This window comes from Lipophrys pholis (genome assembly GCF_963383615.2).
Source record: "Lipophrys pholis genome assembly, chromosome: 9".
NCBI classification, from domain to species: domain Eukaryota; kingdom Metazoa; phylum Chordata; class Actinopteri; order Blenniiformes; family Blenniidae; genus Lipophrys; species Lipophrys pholis.
The window spans coordinates 7,754,362-7,771,829 of NC_137639.1; the positions used below are offsets into that span (position 1 = coordinate 7,754,362).

Here is a 17,468-nt window from a genome sequence, read left to right on the forward strand (position 1 = left end):
AGTCGCTAATGGAGGGTGTGTGAGTTACGTGTGTGTGTGTGTGTGTGTGTGTGTGTGTGTGTGTGTGTGTGTGTGTGTGTGTGTGTGTGTGTGTGTGTGTGTGTGTGTGTGTGTGTGTGTGTGTGTGTGTGTGTGTGTGTGTGTGTGTGTGTGTGTGTGTGGACGGTGGCTTAGCCGGGGCATCTGGACCGGAGTGTGATCACAACACACGCAGCTCATTAGTTGTTGGGTGTAAAATTCAACATCCTGAAGTGAAGAAGAAAAATTCCAAACATTCACCGAGAGCTTCATCCCGCAAGTGTGCTGCCACTGATTTAATTCATGTTCGGGGGTTTAGAATTGAATTGTGATCGACTGAAATAATGTTTCCAACACTTTGCCTCAAGTACTATTTTTAATAATGGCACAGTTTCTAAGAATTTTTTTTTTAAAAGTTAGACGTTTTGACAAAGTTTTAAGTTTTGACGTAATAACGGGACGTTGTAAAAGCACAAGTCTATTGCAAACATCTGGCAGGGCGGAACGATCATGAATTTATTCATCGTTTTAAGGATAATATGGCAGTTAATGGAAGCAGGATTAGGGTTGTTTAGGCTCTACTGGTAGAAATAAATTGAGCTTTTTGAACAATTTAGTTTGTCTCCATGACACATAAAATGTATTCAATTATAAAAATGCATGTTTTACCTTCCTGAATAGTGAAAAGAAGTCGCACATGAGAAGGAAATCGCCCCGAGCCGAATGTCATCTTGTGTTAAGATTATTTACCGTCTAACTCAAAAACCTCAAATCTTCATATGAGATCCATCAATTTACCCATCGTTTGCCCCCCACCACCTCGAGCCCCTCTGCTGACGATGTGTGATTGCATTAATGCAGATGTGTCAAACACATTTTACTTCGGCGGCCGCAGACGGCCTGATTTCATCTTCAGTGGGCCGGACCGGTAAGATCGTGCCACTATAACCTTTAAAGTTAAACTTTAAAGTTTTTCTTTGTTGTTGCGCTGAATATATGTTGTGAAAATGTCTGTATAGTCACAAAACCAAAGAATTACTACTGAAAATGAATACAATTTCAACATAAAGCCAATTTTATTGACGCAAAATACGGTAAAACGTCCGAAAAACCTCTCCTGTAGCTGTTACATTATGCATGTTTTTACAAACTTACCCTGACAAGCCGTGCTGTCAGGGTAAGTTTGTAAAAAAACTTTAAAGGAAGTGTTGGCACGCTTCCTTTAAAATGTTTACAATCTTCTTGGCGGACCGGATTAGAGCCTCTTGCGGACCAGTTTGGGCCCTCAGGCCTTGTGTTTCATTTATTGCAATTTAATGTGTGCTTTTTACAACGTCCCCATTTTAAAGACCAAAACATTTCCAAGAGACATACTTGTTCATCTTTGCTCTGAGGGGTTTGTTGGTGTTAAAGTGAGGTATGTTCAAGTGTCCTGGCAGTATTGAGAATAAATGTCGTCATAACTAAAGCAGGTTTTGATCACATTTTAATGCTGCGTTTGGTTATTTTTAAGGTGCAGATTGCACTTTGAGGAGGAGCTTCTTTCAGCGTCTGGTCTGGATTCTTGACTCATTCAGGGCGTCTGTATGCATGTCGTCACATTTACACGTGTGGCAGTGCTTACAATAGTAATGTGGTTAAAAATGAGTCATGACAGGATGAGGACAAGAAGGACATGATGACAGATGATACTGTTTGCTTCCCTGCTCTCCGGACAGACGAGCTCTCACACATCCGTCCATCCATCATGTTTTATTCCCTGCCTATCCAGAGTAAGGTTGCGGGAAACTGGAGCCAATCCCAGACAAACACAGGTCACCTCTCCATCACGGGAGAAGAAGAAGTGGGAGTACAGAAAGAGAAAGCGCAGGGAAAACATGCAAACGCCTCTCCTCCATCATCCAGCCGCTGCTGCACCGTTCCACTCAGCTGTCATGTTCTCTCGGATTATGTTATTATTCAGTCATTTTCAATGCTGATGGGAAGACTCACCTCTGCGACTGCAGTGCGCCGGGGTGTGAGTGCACCTGGCTCTTAAAGGGACAGGAGAAGAAATGTTACACGCTAAAAGCTTCCCACACTTTTCAAACAATGTGTGATGCTTTGTCTGCAGATTATCAAAGCACGCTACCTCGTTGCTGTCAAATTAGCCTCAAAGCCATGCTGTCAGGGAGAGTTTGTAAAGACTGGCATAATACAACAGATATAGGATACATTTTGGAGACGTTTTACTTGATTTTGCACCAGAAGGTTTCATTAAAATTGCCTTCATGTTGAGATTGTTTTTATTTTCTTGTTTGATTTTGTGATAATATAGACATTTTCATCATGTATACTCTGCGCTTCAACAAACTAAAACTTTAATGTGTCAATTTCAAGATTATTATTGCAATATTTTACCAGTCCGGCTCACTCAGATTGACTTCCCTTATTCAGACACTACAAATGACTTCAGTCCGTTAAAATTATCTCAACCCCGAGTGTGTTTATAGCAGCGTCACTGAACAGCACTGAGCCGCAATGTTATCAAAATGTGTCTCAGTTTGGCCCTGTTTACACAACAACCAACAACAGCCTCTCAACTATAAACGACCAAGTCCCAGGAGAACATGGACTAAGAGTCATGACAGTATGGAGGCCGCCATGTTTGTTAGTGTCCATCTACTCTTGCATGTGCAACAGAAGTATTTATGACCGTCGTGGTGCTTCTTGCGTGGTAGCAGCATTTTCAGAAAGTTGCATTTTCCCACGTTTACACGGAGACGGGGTCGAAGCGTTTTCCAAAGGTTTTATCTTGTGTCGCTGTTTTGAAAAAGCTGCATTGTGAGTGGCTCCGAGCACCGTTGTTGTGTAAACGGACACCCACAAGGCAACAGACGTTTTGCGCTCCAACACCGTCGTGTAACCCAGCAGGGCCTTAAACCTTGGAAAAGTTCATCTCGACAAAGACAAAAAGCAAGAAACGCTGACTTCTGGCGTGCAGCAGTGATTTCACTGCAGACACACAACAACCCGAAGGTGAGTGTCACGGATAGAGATGCTGGCTGTGACACCCCGACCCCCCCCCCCTTGGAAAGGAAATGCTCTCCTGCCTCGAACAGGATTCATTGTTCCTCTGTGATTTGTGTGTTTTTTATGTTAATCGCTGGCCGCTCACACACTCGTGTCAGAGGGAGGGGCGAGGTGGTTGTGAGGGGGGATTCAGTGGTCGTCAGCCGCCAGGGTCATTTGTAACGGCTGATGAATGAGCGACTCAAATAAATAAATAAGTGCAACGTATCTGACCCACCCACCTTTTCCCAGGCTCTGGGTGCGTTATGCGTTGTGCGCCGGCTGTGGTGGCGGCGGCGGCGTGGCGGGCCGGAGAGGGGTGGGGGGGTGGCTGAGCACACAGCGACAGGGCCACAATTGATTTCCTCATTGCTTCAGTTTGTCGCTTAATCTGGCGATATGCTGATAAATCTTCGCACTTTGTCAATTAATTTCCCTGAAAAATGAGACCCAAAATGGCGAGCACATCAATACAGCAGCGGATTCCGTGTCAAAAATTAAGCGGTAAAATTAATTGCCCTCCCATCCGCTCCTGCTAAAACATAACTAATGAGGGAGGCAATTATAGCTGCATGCAGACTCCTTCGGGGTTATTTAAAACACACACACACACACACACACACACACACACACACACACACACACGTGTGTGTGTATATATATAAATTCACACACACTTGCAAAGAGAGGTTGTATATTTTAACTTCAAAGTTCTTTCATTGTCTGGCAATAAGGCATATTTAATTTCAGTTCGCGGCGGAGGGTTGAGGTGCATCATGGGAGCTGAGGATTCAAATAGCCTGGAAAGTTTAAGGGCTCTCGGTGCAGATGCATTAGCAGATTATGCCTCTTTTCAGGGAGTTTTAGTGTCTGGCTGGAGTGTTGTTGTTTTTTTTTTCTGGTGCACATTTGCTTTAAACAGATGTTTGTGACGCTCGCCTCCATTTACATTTGTTTGCGTGGCCTTCACCTCCGCGAGGCGACAGCAGGAGGATTGATGTTTAAGTTTGGAGTTCCAGTAAAAGCCGTCGAACTTAAAGTTGAGGCTGGTTTAGAAACGAGCGCGTGTCTTTAGGGTTAAAGTCAGAGACGTACCGACCGGAGGTAAGGGTCGACGGGCTTGGACGTCCCAGCGTTGACAGTCACTCTTCGTGCTGCTTCCCCCCCCCCCCCCCCCCCCCCCCCCCCCCCCCCCCCCCCCCCCCCTCCTCCTCCTCCTCCTCCTCCTCCTCCGTCCTCCACCCGGGTCCCTTCAGAGCGTTCAACCCCCGAGAACGGCAGATGAAAAGCACACATGTAATTTATCGCCAACGTTTCCTCCTCAAGAATAATTGTGGCGACCGCGGCTGGGCGCAGGGATCGATGGCTATGGATTTTTCTGTGGTGGGGTCTTGTAGCGTCGAGGCGTAATGAGAGATGGAGGAGGAGGAGGAGGAGGGACCAGCGCTGTTTTCTTTTTTTTTTCCTTCTTTTTTTTTTTTCCTGGGGTGGGAGAGAGACGCTGTGAGCAGATGCTCACTAACTCATGTAGAGTTTAGACACACAAGGACAGAGGTGGCACTTTTTCTTTTTCTTTTGAATTAAAGCTTCTTAAAATCCGACTCTCCTTCCGCCATCAGAGAGAAGCTGCGGGGCGGCCAAAGATTGAAACTTGTCGCAGGAGATGTCCGAGGGGGGGAAATTGTTTATTTTTCTCAGTATTCTGATGAGGATGGGGAGTGCATGGCCCAGAAATACAAAAGAAAGCGAGCCTGTAAGGAAGCCCCTACCTCACGAAACGCATTCAAAACTTTGAAACTCAAAATCTGCACAATGCTCCTTGAAGTTCCCTCGAAGTGAAAACAAATCATTTGTGCTTTTTTTTTCGTCTGAGAGAAGTTTCGCATTTACAGGGCAACGCTTTGAAAGTGATGCTTTACACAGGAAATGGCAAAAATGCTGCAAATGTTGGGCCGCTAGTGGGTGTTTTTTTTTTTTTTTTTTTACTTTTTTAACTTTTTTTTACCAGTGATTAAGCGACTCACACGCGCACAGGGAACAATACTCTATAAACATTGACAATGGTGAGCACACCGACATCCGTATCGACAGATGATCAAGTTAGTAGTTTTGTCTGCGAGAGTCACCTGTAATAATAATCAAACTTCGTCCGTTGTGGTCGTGACTGTCAATATACCCGTGCGCGTGTAGAAAAACTATTCACCACCGCTTTAGGAAAGTTGCGTTTTCCCTGTTTCCAGCGGCGGAGTCGGAGCGTTTTCAAAAAGTTCCACTTAGGAAGCCGTCCGGGCGCCCAAAACGCAACTTTTACATTCTCACTTTAAAACGTTGTCGTTTAAATGCGGGTCTTCGATTTCCTGAGCACGTTCTTCTCCACCAGACACCAGACACCAGACATCAAGCTGCCTGAAGTACAGAAGCTGTCGGATGAAGGCAGAGAGGAGTTTGAACACCAGCGACCGCTTTAAGACGTTTGTTTCCATAGAAAAAGAGTTTGGTCTTTTTAAACACGCTCTTTGTGCAGCTCGGACTTGTCCTGGTCAATCCTGGACAAACCAGCCACGGTGCGAGATCTTCTCTCTCTCAGTAGATTATTTATCTCACAAAGGAATAAAGGACTCTGAATAATTTGCCAGTCTGTGAGGCTTCCGCAGTCGTCCCTTCTGAAGGTTTAAGACTCCATGACAGGACACTCTTCAGTAGAAAGACAAGTGCAGAGCCTGAATGTCAGAGGTTTAAATAAGACCGGTTCCACCCGTCACTCTCTCACCTCATTTACTCCTCGTCTGTGCTCCGATTTCAATCCGACGGATTTTCAGGTTTGATCGTTACATTTTTCTGTGCGGCTCCTCGTTCATCTGAATTGTAGAAAAAATACTTTATCAATGTACACTATTTCAGGGAGGATGTGTTTGCTCAGGTGCACTCAGAATTGGCCAAAAAAATCACACAATGTAAACCACAGATTATGTCATGGTGGATATTTAATGCTGGAATACACTGTTTGTGCTTTATTTTTTCAATTTCTATATTAAAAACAGTGTTGGAAATCATGTTTATGTAGTGTATTGTTAAGCTCTATGGAACATCAGTTGCAAATAAGTTACTTCATGTTGCTCCATCTTAAAAAAAAAAAAAGTTAAATTAAAAAAAAAAAAAAAGAGGCAGAGTGGAAATTTATTTCTAAAAAAAAATATTGCTCTCTTAAAGGCCGTCCGTCCTGGGACTAAAAAGTGAACCCGCGTGAATTGGCGAACACATGCACCTTTTTAAGGCTGTTTTTCTCCCCTCTAAGTGGCACTGCATTAAAACTCTTCTCACAGTCGAGTGGCTTTAAATGGGTGTAATAGAGGAAACTTGAGGCTGCTTTTGTCTCGGCGGACTCGGTGAAAGCTGCTATCTGTGCAGAAGAGGAGCGGAGCGCCGCTGAGGCCCAGCTGGAAGAGTCGCCCCGATGTGTTAGCGGCGCGTGGCGAGAGCTGGAGTTCAACATCCCGCATTTAGATGAACGCTTAAGTGATGGGGAGCTCAGCTGCACGCGACACACACACACACACACGCACGCACACACACACACACACACACACACACACACACACACACACACACGCTCGGCTGCATGTTGGAATGATGCTGCGATCGACAATGCCTCCACACGTGAACGCAGCACACACGCATGCACAGATTTGCATGTGTGTCCTTTGTACGGATGCGTGCATATAAGTGAGTCTCTTCACAATGTGTGTGTGTGTGTGTGTGTGTGTGTGTGTGTGTGTGTGTGTGTGTGTGTGTGTGTGTGTGTGTGTGTGTGTGTGTGTGTGTGTGTGTGTGTGTGTGTGTGTGTGTGTGTGTGTGTGTGTGTGGTGTGCATAATGGCAGAGAGAAAGGGAGAGAGCATCATGCTGTTAATGACAGAGCCAGATGCAGAGAAGAGAGGAGGAGTGTAAAAAAGCTCTCCACGCTCCCCATCTGGAAGGCATCGCCCCCAAATGAAGTTGTACAAAACCATCCCATTGATAATAAAGCTAATTTTTATGGCTCTGACAAGTATGTAATTATGTTCAGCGGTGCTTTTCAGATTTTATCACAGTCAATAAACCACACTGGCAATTTCCCGTCCCCCATTTGACATATTTACACGGATCCATCTGATTGGAGGAATTAGTTAGCTATGAGAGCTCTGATGGATATACACTAGTGATCTGTGACTTCTGCTTGGCTCATCTGTTAGCCAACGAGATCCCCTGCTCATCTGTTCACTCCGTCTCTTCTCTTCCTCGCTCCGTGCCTCCGTCGTCCTTCACTCCTTTCCCTCCTCTCTCTCTCTCTCTCTCTCTCTCTCTCTCTCTCTCTCTCTCTCTCTCTCTCTCTCTCTCTCTCTCTCTCTCTCTCCCTCTCTCTCTCTCTCTCTCTCTCTCTCTCTCGTCCCTCTTTGTCTCCACTCCAGCTCGTTTTGTTCGGCCACACCTCGGCTGTGACTCTCGCTCATTTCACGTTTCAGATTATAGTTTGAGTGTGTTTAGTTTTTTAGTTTTTTACCAAAGCAACCCGAGATTTCTAAAGAGTTGAGAATAATCCGAAGCCGACGGTGGGAAAACAGATTGAAGGCCGACAAAAAAAGGCAGCAGGTTTTTTTTGGAGTGAATCAAAGGTAGAACACAAAGAGAAGCAAAACATACACATCATTCAAGAAAATATGATGGCAAGTGTAAAAATTTAATTCAAAGTGTGAGAGAAAAAAATTGAAATATAGACAAAGTGTAAAATATGAGCTGTAAATCTGAATCTTAATATAAAAGTGGAAATATATAAAATAATGTTTGGAAATAAAGTTTAAATGTCAGAAATGTGACCGGAATATAAGAAATCTAGTGAAAATGTTGGAGGATAACAGGACATTCAGACTGATATGCTGTGACTTAATCATTAAAGTTGATGTACATACATTTGTCACTGAATTTTAAAAGACAAAAGAAATTGTAGAAGTACTAAAGATTCAAGCAAAGTTGAACTGTTCATAGTAAAGTTTGAACTCTTACCCATTCATGTCTTTAATACATTTTGAATGCTCCTCTTCGTTTCTCTCCTTGAGACTGTACTTTGCCTTAATCCTCACTTTAATTATGTAGATGCAAAAATAAACAAATCTCTCATAAGCACAACATATATTTAATATATATAATTCAAGCTGCTTTTCAACCTTCAGAGAGATCAACCGGCTCGGGTGAAGATTAGCTTTTAGCTGCTCAAAGTCAACCAGACGCTCCCGCTGAAGTTTCTCTGCTTCGTTCACATATTCTTTGTTTTTTTTCCTCTGCATGTTTTCACTGGTTCAAATCTTCAGTCATGAACTGAGGATAAGAAGCCGTAATGCTGCCCTTCCTGATATATAACAGCAAAATGTCGTGATGTTTATTTGGTGTGAAATTTGTCTTTTACCCTAATCTCTTGATTGAAACGCCAGCATTTTTTACGCTGCTCTTCCTTCGTAGAGTCTCACTTCTCGACTTCTTGTGTGTGTGTGTGTGTGTGTGTGTGTGTGTGTGTGTGTGTGTGTGTGTGTGTGTGTGTGTGTGTGTGTGTCCAGGTGAGAAGTCGTACCTGTGTGACCTGTGTGGCTTCGCTGGAGGCACGAGACACGCGCTCACCAAGCACAGGCGGCAGCACACGGGTGAGCCGGAAAACTCCTCCCACCGCACAAACTACAGCGTCCCCGGTCATCTGGAGCCGTGATTGACACCCACGCACGCTTTTCAGCGACTGTTTGCGCTCACACACACACACACACACACACACACACACACACACACACACACACACACACACACACACACACACACACACACACACACACACACACACACTCACGCAGGCCCATCAATGTGACACGCCGCTGTCAGTGATAGGCATGTGTACCAGTGTGGCTGACTGAATCTGAGATTTTTAATTTCGGTTATCATTTCACCATGTCATTCTGTCGCTTAGGGAAATTGCATTTTTCAGATAGGCTGTCAATAACGAGTGTTTTTGGGGGAAATTGAGATAGTGAAACAAATACTGTTCTTAACCTGTTGTCTGGCAGGCGTCCAACGATCAAGAATCCCCCCCCCCCCCGTTATAAATATTCATTCAGGTTTTCATAATTCATTCTGTTTGCTCCTCTTTTTCTTTCTCTTTTTTTTTTCTTGCCATTTCCTCCTGAAACCTCCAATTTTCCATCCTCCTCTCCCACGTTGACACGTGTCAATTCCTCTCATTTGGCTGCATATTCCAATCTGTTGTCATGCAGATCACATGAAGAAACCGGCCCAGTCGACAGGGTTTTTCTTGGAGTTTGACTAATGCAGATTTTTTTTATTTATTTCGTTTTGTTTTTTAAATTGCGATTGTGATTGCCAGTGTTTTCATGGCTCAAATTTCGAAATGACTTAAGGCCCGTTTACACGACAATGGTTCCAAGTTAAAACTCAAAGCTTTCGTTGCGCTTTTGCATGTCCGTTTACACGAAAACGATGCCCGGAGCCACTGCAGATGCAGTTTTTTTGGAAAAGGCTCCCGCCGTGGAACTTCTGCACAAATGTATGGTTTTGTTACAACCAACAGCGCCAACCCGTGGCCTGGCCTGCTAACTGCATCATTTCTAATTGCAAAACTTTTCTGAAACGAAAACATAAAAACAATGTCTTTTGACTTGAAATATTGTCGTGTCAACGGGGCCTCAGTTTTCCAGCTTTGACGCACAAAATGCATCAAGAGAGCAGCGAAAGTGACAGAAATGTCACTGAAGCACTAATTAAACAAACAGTGGACAGTGGACGTGTCCATTAAATGTCATGTTACTAATAAAAATGGATAAAATAGACACTCTGAGTGAGTAACGTCTTCTTGCATTGGGTTTGCAAGAGAAAAGTGATTAAAAGCAAAAATAATTATCCCTCAAACATTTGTCAGCCATGTCCGACCTGCCACTTTGATAGAGGGTTCAGTTGATATCTCCAGTCTGTCGAGATTTCAGACCACTTCTGGTAGCTCGGTGGCGCCGTGTCAAATATGCTAATTGTCTATATTCTAAAAAGCATAAACTGCAAAAATCGCCCATCTGGATCACCACCAAATTCTTACTCATCAGATCCATAACAGCAACTGGATACACGGTTTGAGAAAAGAGCGTAATATTTAACAATACTGGTATCGGCATTTCGATCGCCTGCTTCGTCGCTTCACATTAAGAGTGACTATAGGTCGGTGGTTGGGCTGGAGGTCCGGGGGCCTGTGTGACATTGCCAACATACATTTTTAGAATTTAATTTATTGAAAGGGAATCAAGATGACATATAACATTTAATTTAAGGGCGTGTTCACATTCTCCCGATCGGTCCGGACCGCAGTCCTCTTCGGGGAAAACCCATTTTGTTTGGGCGATGAGAACACGCCTATGAACTCTAAACCGGAGCAAACAAGTGATCTCGGGTCCTTTTAATAAAACCTTGGTCTCGCTTCCTTTACAAATGATCTTTCTAGTGGGCGGGGTGAGAGGATGTGACGTAGGGCGCAGTGCATTCTGGGTAGTAAACAAACAAAGCTAACCGCGCTAATCAGAAGAATTAGATGCAGAAAGAAAAAGTTGAAAATATCTCGCAGCCAGATGTGGAGTCGTGAGGAAGAAATAGTGAGAAATATCTCGTCAGAAGACGATATATCGCGATTGTTTCTGGCTACCCATTAGCTATGAGCTAACTAGCCTAGCCACCACGGGCTAAAGTGGCGGGATTTCCGGTTTCGGTACCGGACCAATTAATGAGCCGTGTTTCTTCTTTACTTCCTCTCTGGTCAGTGTTTGTTTCGGGCAACAGCGCCCCCAGATGAGCAGCTGTTGTAATTGCGTGACGTTTTCACGGTGGTTTGGTCGGGTCTCTAAAGTGAATGTGAACGCCACCCGAACCAAATGAAGGCGTGAAAATTCTGGGCTCCCCTCCCTCAATGTGAAAGGCCCCTCAGACTATACACCGTATTTTCCAGACGACTACAACAGGAATGTCAATCTCAACATAAAGCCAATTTTAATGAAACCTTCTAGGGTTGCTGGAGCCGAACCCAGCCTACTGTGGCCGAGGGCAGGCTTCACCCTGGACAGGTCGCCAGTCTGTCACAGGGCAAACACACACAGATAAACAACCACACACTCTCACATTCACACCTCGGGGCAATTTAGCATCAACAAGTGACCTCGGATGCATGTTTTGGACTGTGGGAGGAACCAGAGAAACCCAGTAGGAAACCCACGCACACACGGGGAAAACTTGCAAACTCCACACAGACGCCCCCGGGTCATACTTGAACCCACGACCCACCGTGTGGCCCTAATTCTCTTTTCTGAGATTTTCAATGTTCAATATTTTCTTGGACCTTTTAGTATGACACCCCTGATCTATAGGTGGATATATTGTCATGTTGTAATTATTGTAAATATTGTACACATCGACCTGTGTGTGAATTGCGAGAGATACAATTATATAAAGAGGATCTATCGACCCAATGCATGGAAGTAAATGAATTCCTAAAACATCCGTATTAAAAATGTATTCCCTCAAACAAAAAGAAAGAACTTTTTGTCCTTTTATATACAGTTCATCTTCTCATCTTTCAATCTTACATTTCCCTCATTAATTATTTTGGGGACTTTCAACCTTCATTTTTCTTTCCTAAATCTGCTTCAGTGTTTACATACAAACAGACAAATTCCCACTTTAGCTTGAAAACTCTTCAACCCAAACTTTCTCACAGCCTCAATCAAAACTAATAAGTCTCATCTGCAAAATATTTCTTTAAAATCCACCAAAATACACTTTGATTACAGTGGTTTTCCAACAGGAAAACACCGTCTGTGCCTGTATTTGTTCCATAGATTTGTCTGGATTTGTTTTAAATGTGTCATTACCGGCTTTAAAAAACGCTGTGTTATTATATATAAAGCAACCGAATGTTGTGAGTTGTGTGTGTTTGTGGTCTCATCTCTTTTCCCTTCGTCCTGCAGGAGAGCGGCCCTTCAAGTGTGAGCTCTGCAACTTCGCCTCCACCACACAGTCCCACCTGTCACGGCACAAACGCGGTCCACACCGGCGAGAAGCCGTACCGCTGCCCCTGGTGCGACTACAGGTACCGGCTCATTGACCCGTGCACGGATGGCGGCGCTGATGGCCGGCGCCGCGGCATATGACGATCAGGCGGTAGATTGGGGGGGGGGGGGGGTTATGGAGGAGAATGTGTGAGATAGCAGGTGGCATTGTAGGGTAGTTTTGGGGGGAAGGGGGTATGTGGTTGTGTGTGTGTGTGTGTGTGTGTGTGTGGGGGGGGGGGGGGGGGTCATTGAGGTGGAGGGCATACAGGTCTAATCTCCACAGCACGACTCCATCTCATCACTCTGCCATCATCAGCAGGCCTGGCCAGATCCCCCCCAACACACACACACACACAGACACACACACACACACACACAATGTCACTGTCACTGGCAGGTCCCTGTCATTAAAACACCATCATACCACATCAGTAATTACACAGGAAATTGTCGGTGAAATTGAAAAAGTTTTGGCTGGCGTTGCACATCTCCATCTCTCTCTCTCTCCCTCTCTCCCTCCCTCCCTCCCTCCCTCTGTCTCTCCTTCCTTCTTCGTCAGGTTGTGGCCGAAGAGTGTGAAAGGAGGGAACGATCTCAAACCCATCATTGGTTTTAGATGTACTCTTCATTCGTTTTTCCCCCTCTGTGACAAAGTCATTCCAGCAGCGTGTTACACCTGCTCTACTCCCGTGAAGCTCTTGACTCATTTCATCTGTCATGTATGCAGTTCACCTTAAGAAGAATGAACCTCTCAGACATGATAATTGTAGTGCGATTGTTATTTTACACTCGCGGAAGGCTCCCATGACCTTGTGCCTGAACGTATCGCGGGGGATCTCTTTCGTGTAATATTTAAAGATCAACTATCCTGAGTTATTTATGGTTTAATGGAAGGTGACTGAAAAAATGGTTTTCAGTTTTTTGTGTACCAGTTCCCGGCATGACTCTCTGCTTTTAAACTACCAGAAATGAAGATGTACAGACTCAGACGGCACCTTTTCCAACCTTGGGTTTTACTTGAAGAGACTTAAAACTGCAGTTACATCTGAACACCTCAGTGTTTGTGTTCTTTGTCCATCTAATTATATTACTAAAAACCTGACAAAAGTTCCCTTTTTCATCCACACAGAACAAGGTTCACGAAGAATTTGGATCAGTTTCTAATTAGCCACATTGCTCCTAACAAACGATCTTGAGCCAATCCGGTGACCCTCTGCCAGTCTGGCGTCTGGTTTGACGCACTTCCTGTTCCACTGATGGTTTCTAGCTCAGTTTGTGGCGGTCACCGCTCTCTCTTGCCCTGCCAGATTTTGTCCATCTTGTTTAGCTGATATTCCCTGCAGTGAGAAGTTGTAGTTTGGCATATCTGTTGCCATTTGGAGGGTCTTTCCAGGCCCGTACATGGTGCTTACAATCCATGTTTGAAGTCTGCTGGTGCTCCAGGTATCGACTGAGCAGCTCCCGGTGTGCAGGCTCAGCCACTCCGTGTCATGGTAGTCTTGGTTTGGCTTCTCCCAGCAGTAACTGGGTGGCATTTTCTGTGGATGTTTATGGAACTGAAGGAGGTTTTATGAATCAATGTCGGCTCTTCTTGTCATTGTGAAGCAGAATTCACCAAGCGTTGGATTGTTCACCCACTAGTAGGGAACGTGAGCCGGGTTAGACCTTCGTGAGACAGGTTTGTTTTCCCTTACCGATCTTGAACACTGGCCGGTAGCTCAACCCCCAACCTATGAGGACCAGGGGGTCACTCTTATGGTGGCAACCAGGTGGAAGGTTTCTGTCAAAATTTCTTAGGGTTTCCAGTAAGTTTCCGTGGGAAATTAAGCTTTGGAATTTTGGAAAGCATTTGTGATGACCGACCATGTTTTGTCACAGGAAGCATGTGCGTTCTGTGCATGTGATCAAGGAATGGCTTAGAATATCCAACTTGCATGGAAGCTCGTTGTCTAAGTCGGGATTATTTTCCCTTAACTATATTTCCCTATCAAGAAACTTCAATTTTTTAAAGTCATGCTTTATTCCCATAAATTCCTGTTTTGTTTTTATCTACATGGAAAGTTTCCAAGTTTGAAAATTCCCCAGAATTTTGCCTCCCTATTCACTCTTCTTCTTTCTGGTCTTTATCATTTGGCCAGACAGTTTTCATCGCTGATCTCAGTCACTGGACACTTTGGCATCCAATTCTGAAATTTATTTGACTTTAATGATCCCAAGAAAAAGAATCCCCATGAATATCGTCTCCAGTTGATCCCATTGCTTTATCTTAATACACTTCTGACTTCTACCCGGAGGTTTGAGATTCCATGGAATCCAATCCAATCCATCCTGATGATGTTATTCTGACTGTCAGGAGATTATTATTTAAGGTTTTCCAGTTCCTTCATCATCAAGTGTGTTTTCCAAACGGAATGCTGTTCATATCTGTGTACAGTTTTTTACTTTTTAAACCTCGGTCACGTAGAATCAGTTGGCTGATGGAAGCTTGCGTGTGAGCGTTTGTTGCTGTGCCAGGAAATCTTTTCACAGCATTGTGCAGTAGACAACCACATTCTTGTTTGTGGGTCAGTAATTCAAAAAAAAAAAAAAAGTTTGGGTAAGATGTGCAAAGTATATTGAACAAAAACACATTTGTTAAAGTTTGATGGCTTTATGAAGTTGATAAAGAAAATAAGACCAAATACAAATAATGCAACATTTTTAATGTGACCTTTTTTATTTATTTAAATTCAAGATATGATTTTAACCATTGTGAGGGCTACAAGATATTCATCCTCACTCACAGAGGGCCAATATGGGACTATCTATAACATGAATGCATTAGAATGATTTTTTTTTTTCCAATTTCGTAAAATATTTGATTCATATTGGATTTTTAAGTGTGTTTACAGAGCATCTACAATTGAATTGTGGTTCAAGTTTCTTCATTTTCTCACAAGATATGAAACCAGCAGTGCAAAATGTAAATATATGCATTATCAGTAAAATGTCAGACATTAGAGAGAAATAAACTTTAATTACCTATTACCTAGAGTATCATGAACAAATAAAATGAAGGAAAGAAAATCAATAACTGACCAAGAACATTTTGTAAAACATAGAATTAGAATAAATAGTTCAAAGATGCAAAAAGTGTGAGAGGTTTATTTCACATTACAGGCATCAAATTGCATCTTGAGGCTTCTCGTGTATTACGATTGTATATGTACTGTTACTTACCGTTTATCCGGGCTATAAATGTAAATGAAACACTGAGCTTAAAGTAAAATGATGAAATGCGCATCAGAAAATAGAAAGAGTTCAGAGTGTGTGAGGAACTTGTGAAGGAGAAAAGCGGAGAAAAGCTGTTAACTTGATGAAGAAAACAAAGAAGGCTAAAAACACGACGGCCATCGCTGAGATATGAACTCATGGAAGGTTCTGGACGCTGCCGTTACATCTGCACATTGACAAACACCAGTGCTGATTATAGTTTGGAAAATATGATACTTTTTGTATAAAACAATGTAAAATTAATTTTTCAACCACATAACTACCCCAAAAAAAAAAAAAAAAATAGACATTTTGATAAACCAGATGCTTCCTTTAACAGAATGAAACTCAACTTTACATATACTTGGGAAATTTGATCTATCATAAGCAAAAAAAAAAGAAGAAGAAGAAGTTCAATCTGCTGCAAAATCAGGTCAAATGATCATGTAAAAAATACAGTGAGAAACTCACAGGGACTGATGTGTGTTTCACTCGGGGTGAAATTTCCTCCCCACATTAAACCAAATACTGAAATAACCCCATTATGTGAATCATACTGAAGATACACAGACGGCGCCAAATGTTCTCGGCCCCATTGTTCCCCTCAATGATACATAATGATGGATACAGATAGCGGCAAATGAAACAGTAAATTAGAAGCCCAATTAACATTTTGGTGGCCCCAAGGGTTCTTAGGGGTCCGAAGGAGAAGGAGGGAGGGGTGGGGGGTGGAGGGAGGCAGTGGAAACGCCCTGCTGGCTTTACTAATGTGAGGTTGAGGGATTGAATGCAGGGGGGGGTGGGGGTTCCATCCCGGCCCCTCTGGTGGCCTGACCGCGATGAGGAGCGAGTGGCCGGGGTCACGGAATAAATATGATGTTGGGAAACATTTAGGCTGGAGACAAATGAAGCAGCTGTGTGACTGACGGATCACAGTATCCACGTTAAATGTTCTGGATGTCATCTATGGACCCCCCACCCCCCGCCGCCCCACCCGACGCGCTCTATACAATGCTGTCCCCATCAAATACATGTAAATGAGCGGGGAGTGAATGATCTATCAAATGCCACTCATCTACTATTCAGGCAGAGATAGATAATAGGAGTGTGGAGGGGGGTAATTATGGATGGGCAATGGTGGTAAAAATATTCTAATGATATTGCGCTGGGAGTCCTGGGCTGTCAATTAATGATGTCTGTTTGACTATTCTGCGGCTATTTATGCAAGCAGAGAAAACTTCCTGTAAGTGTTTAAGGACTCATTTCTTATTGTTCACAAAGAGGCGCACGCTCCTTCTTTTTCTTGTTTCTCATTAAAGTCACAGTGGCATCTTAAATGGTCTAATTGATACGTAGCCTCTGACTCCTGCCAGGCTTCCGGTGGGGGGGGGGGGGCTATTATTGTTTACCGGATGCCGCGCCGTTCACATTTCAATCTACCCCGTTAAAAGTTTCCATCCAGGAGGCGGCGGCGGCTTTGAGGACGGCTCGCCTACCGGCGGTGCCGGGGAGGTTTGGCGACCTTGTGAAAGTGAAGGCAGAGATGAAGGAGTGAGGAGGAGGCAGTAATGATGATCGCCGGGCCTCCTCGGCAGGATGAGATCCAAATAGCACCGATGATCCGAATACCCCCCCACCCCAACTCTTAACACACACATACACACAATGAAACACATTTAAATCTCCTCTAACGAAGCGCCTCTCAATTACACCTCTCCCATTACCATACAGTCTCAGGGAGGAGGAATATGGAAATGGCTCAAATAAAGGGGGGGGGGGCAGTGGAAGGGGCGACGCATCCGTCGAGCGTCAGCGTGGCTGATTCCCATGGTGAGTGCACGGGTGGGGGAGGAAGTTGAAACAACGTTGGACTAATTAATACAGCGTATAGTAGGAGGGCTGGTGTGGGCTTTCACTAACTGTGACACCTGCTGACTCCTAAACGCACGTTGTGTTGTTTTAATATGACAATTACGCCATTACCATATCTGAAAGATAGCAGCCCCCCCCCCCCCCCCCCCCCCCCCCC

General features: G+C 44.0%; 1 protein-coding gene across 1 annotated transcript in view; it reads left to right on the forward strand.

Annotated features, from left to right (window-relative positions):
- Positions 1 to 17,468, forward strand: part of znf407 (zinc finger protein 407) — a 201,737-nt gene that overhangs the window by 123,644 nt on the left and 60,625 nt on the right. Inside the window, 3 exon segments of the mRNA XM_080470713.1 lie at positions 8,657 to 8,740; positions 12,104 to 12,177; positions 12,179 to 12,225. Coding sequence (XP_080326839.1) covers positions 8,657 to 8,740; positions 12,104 to 12,177; positions 12,179 to 12,225 — 205 coding nt within the window.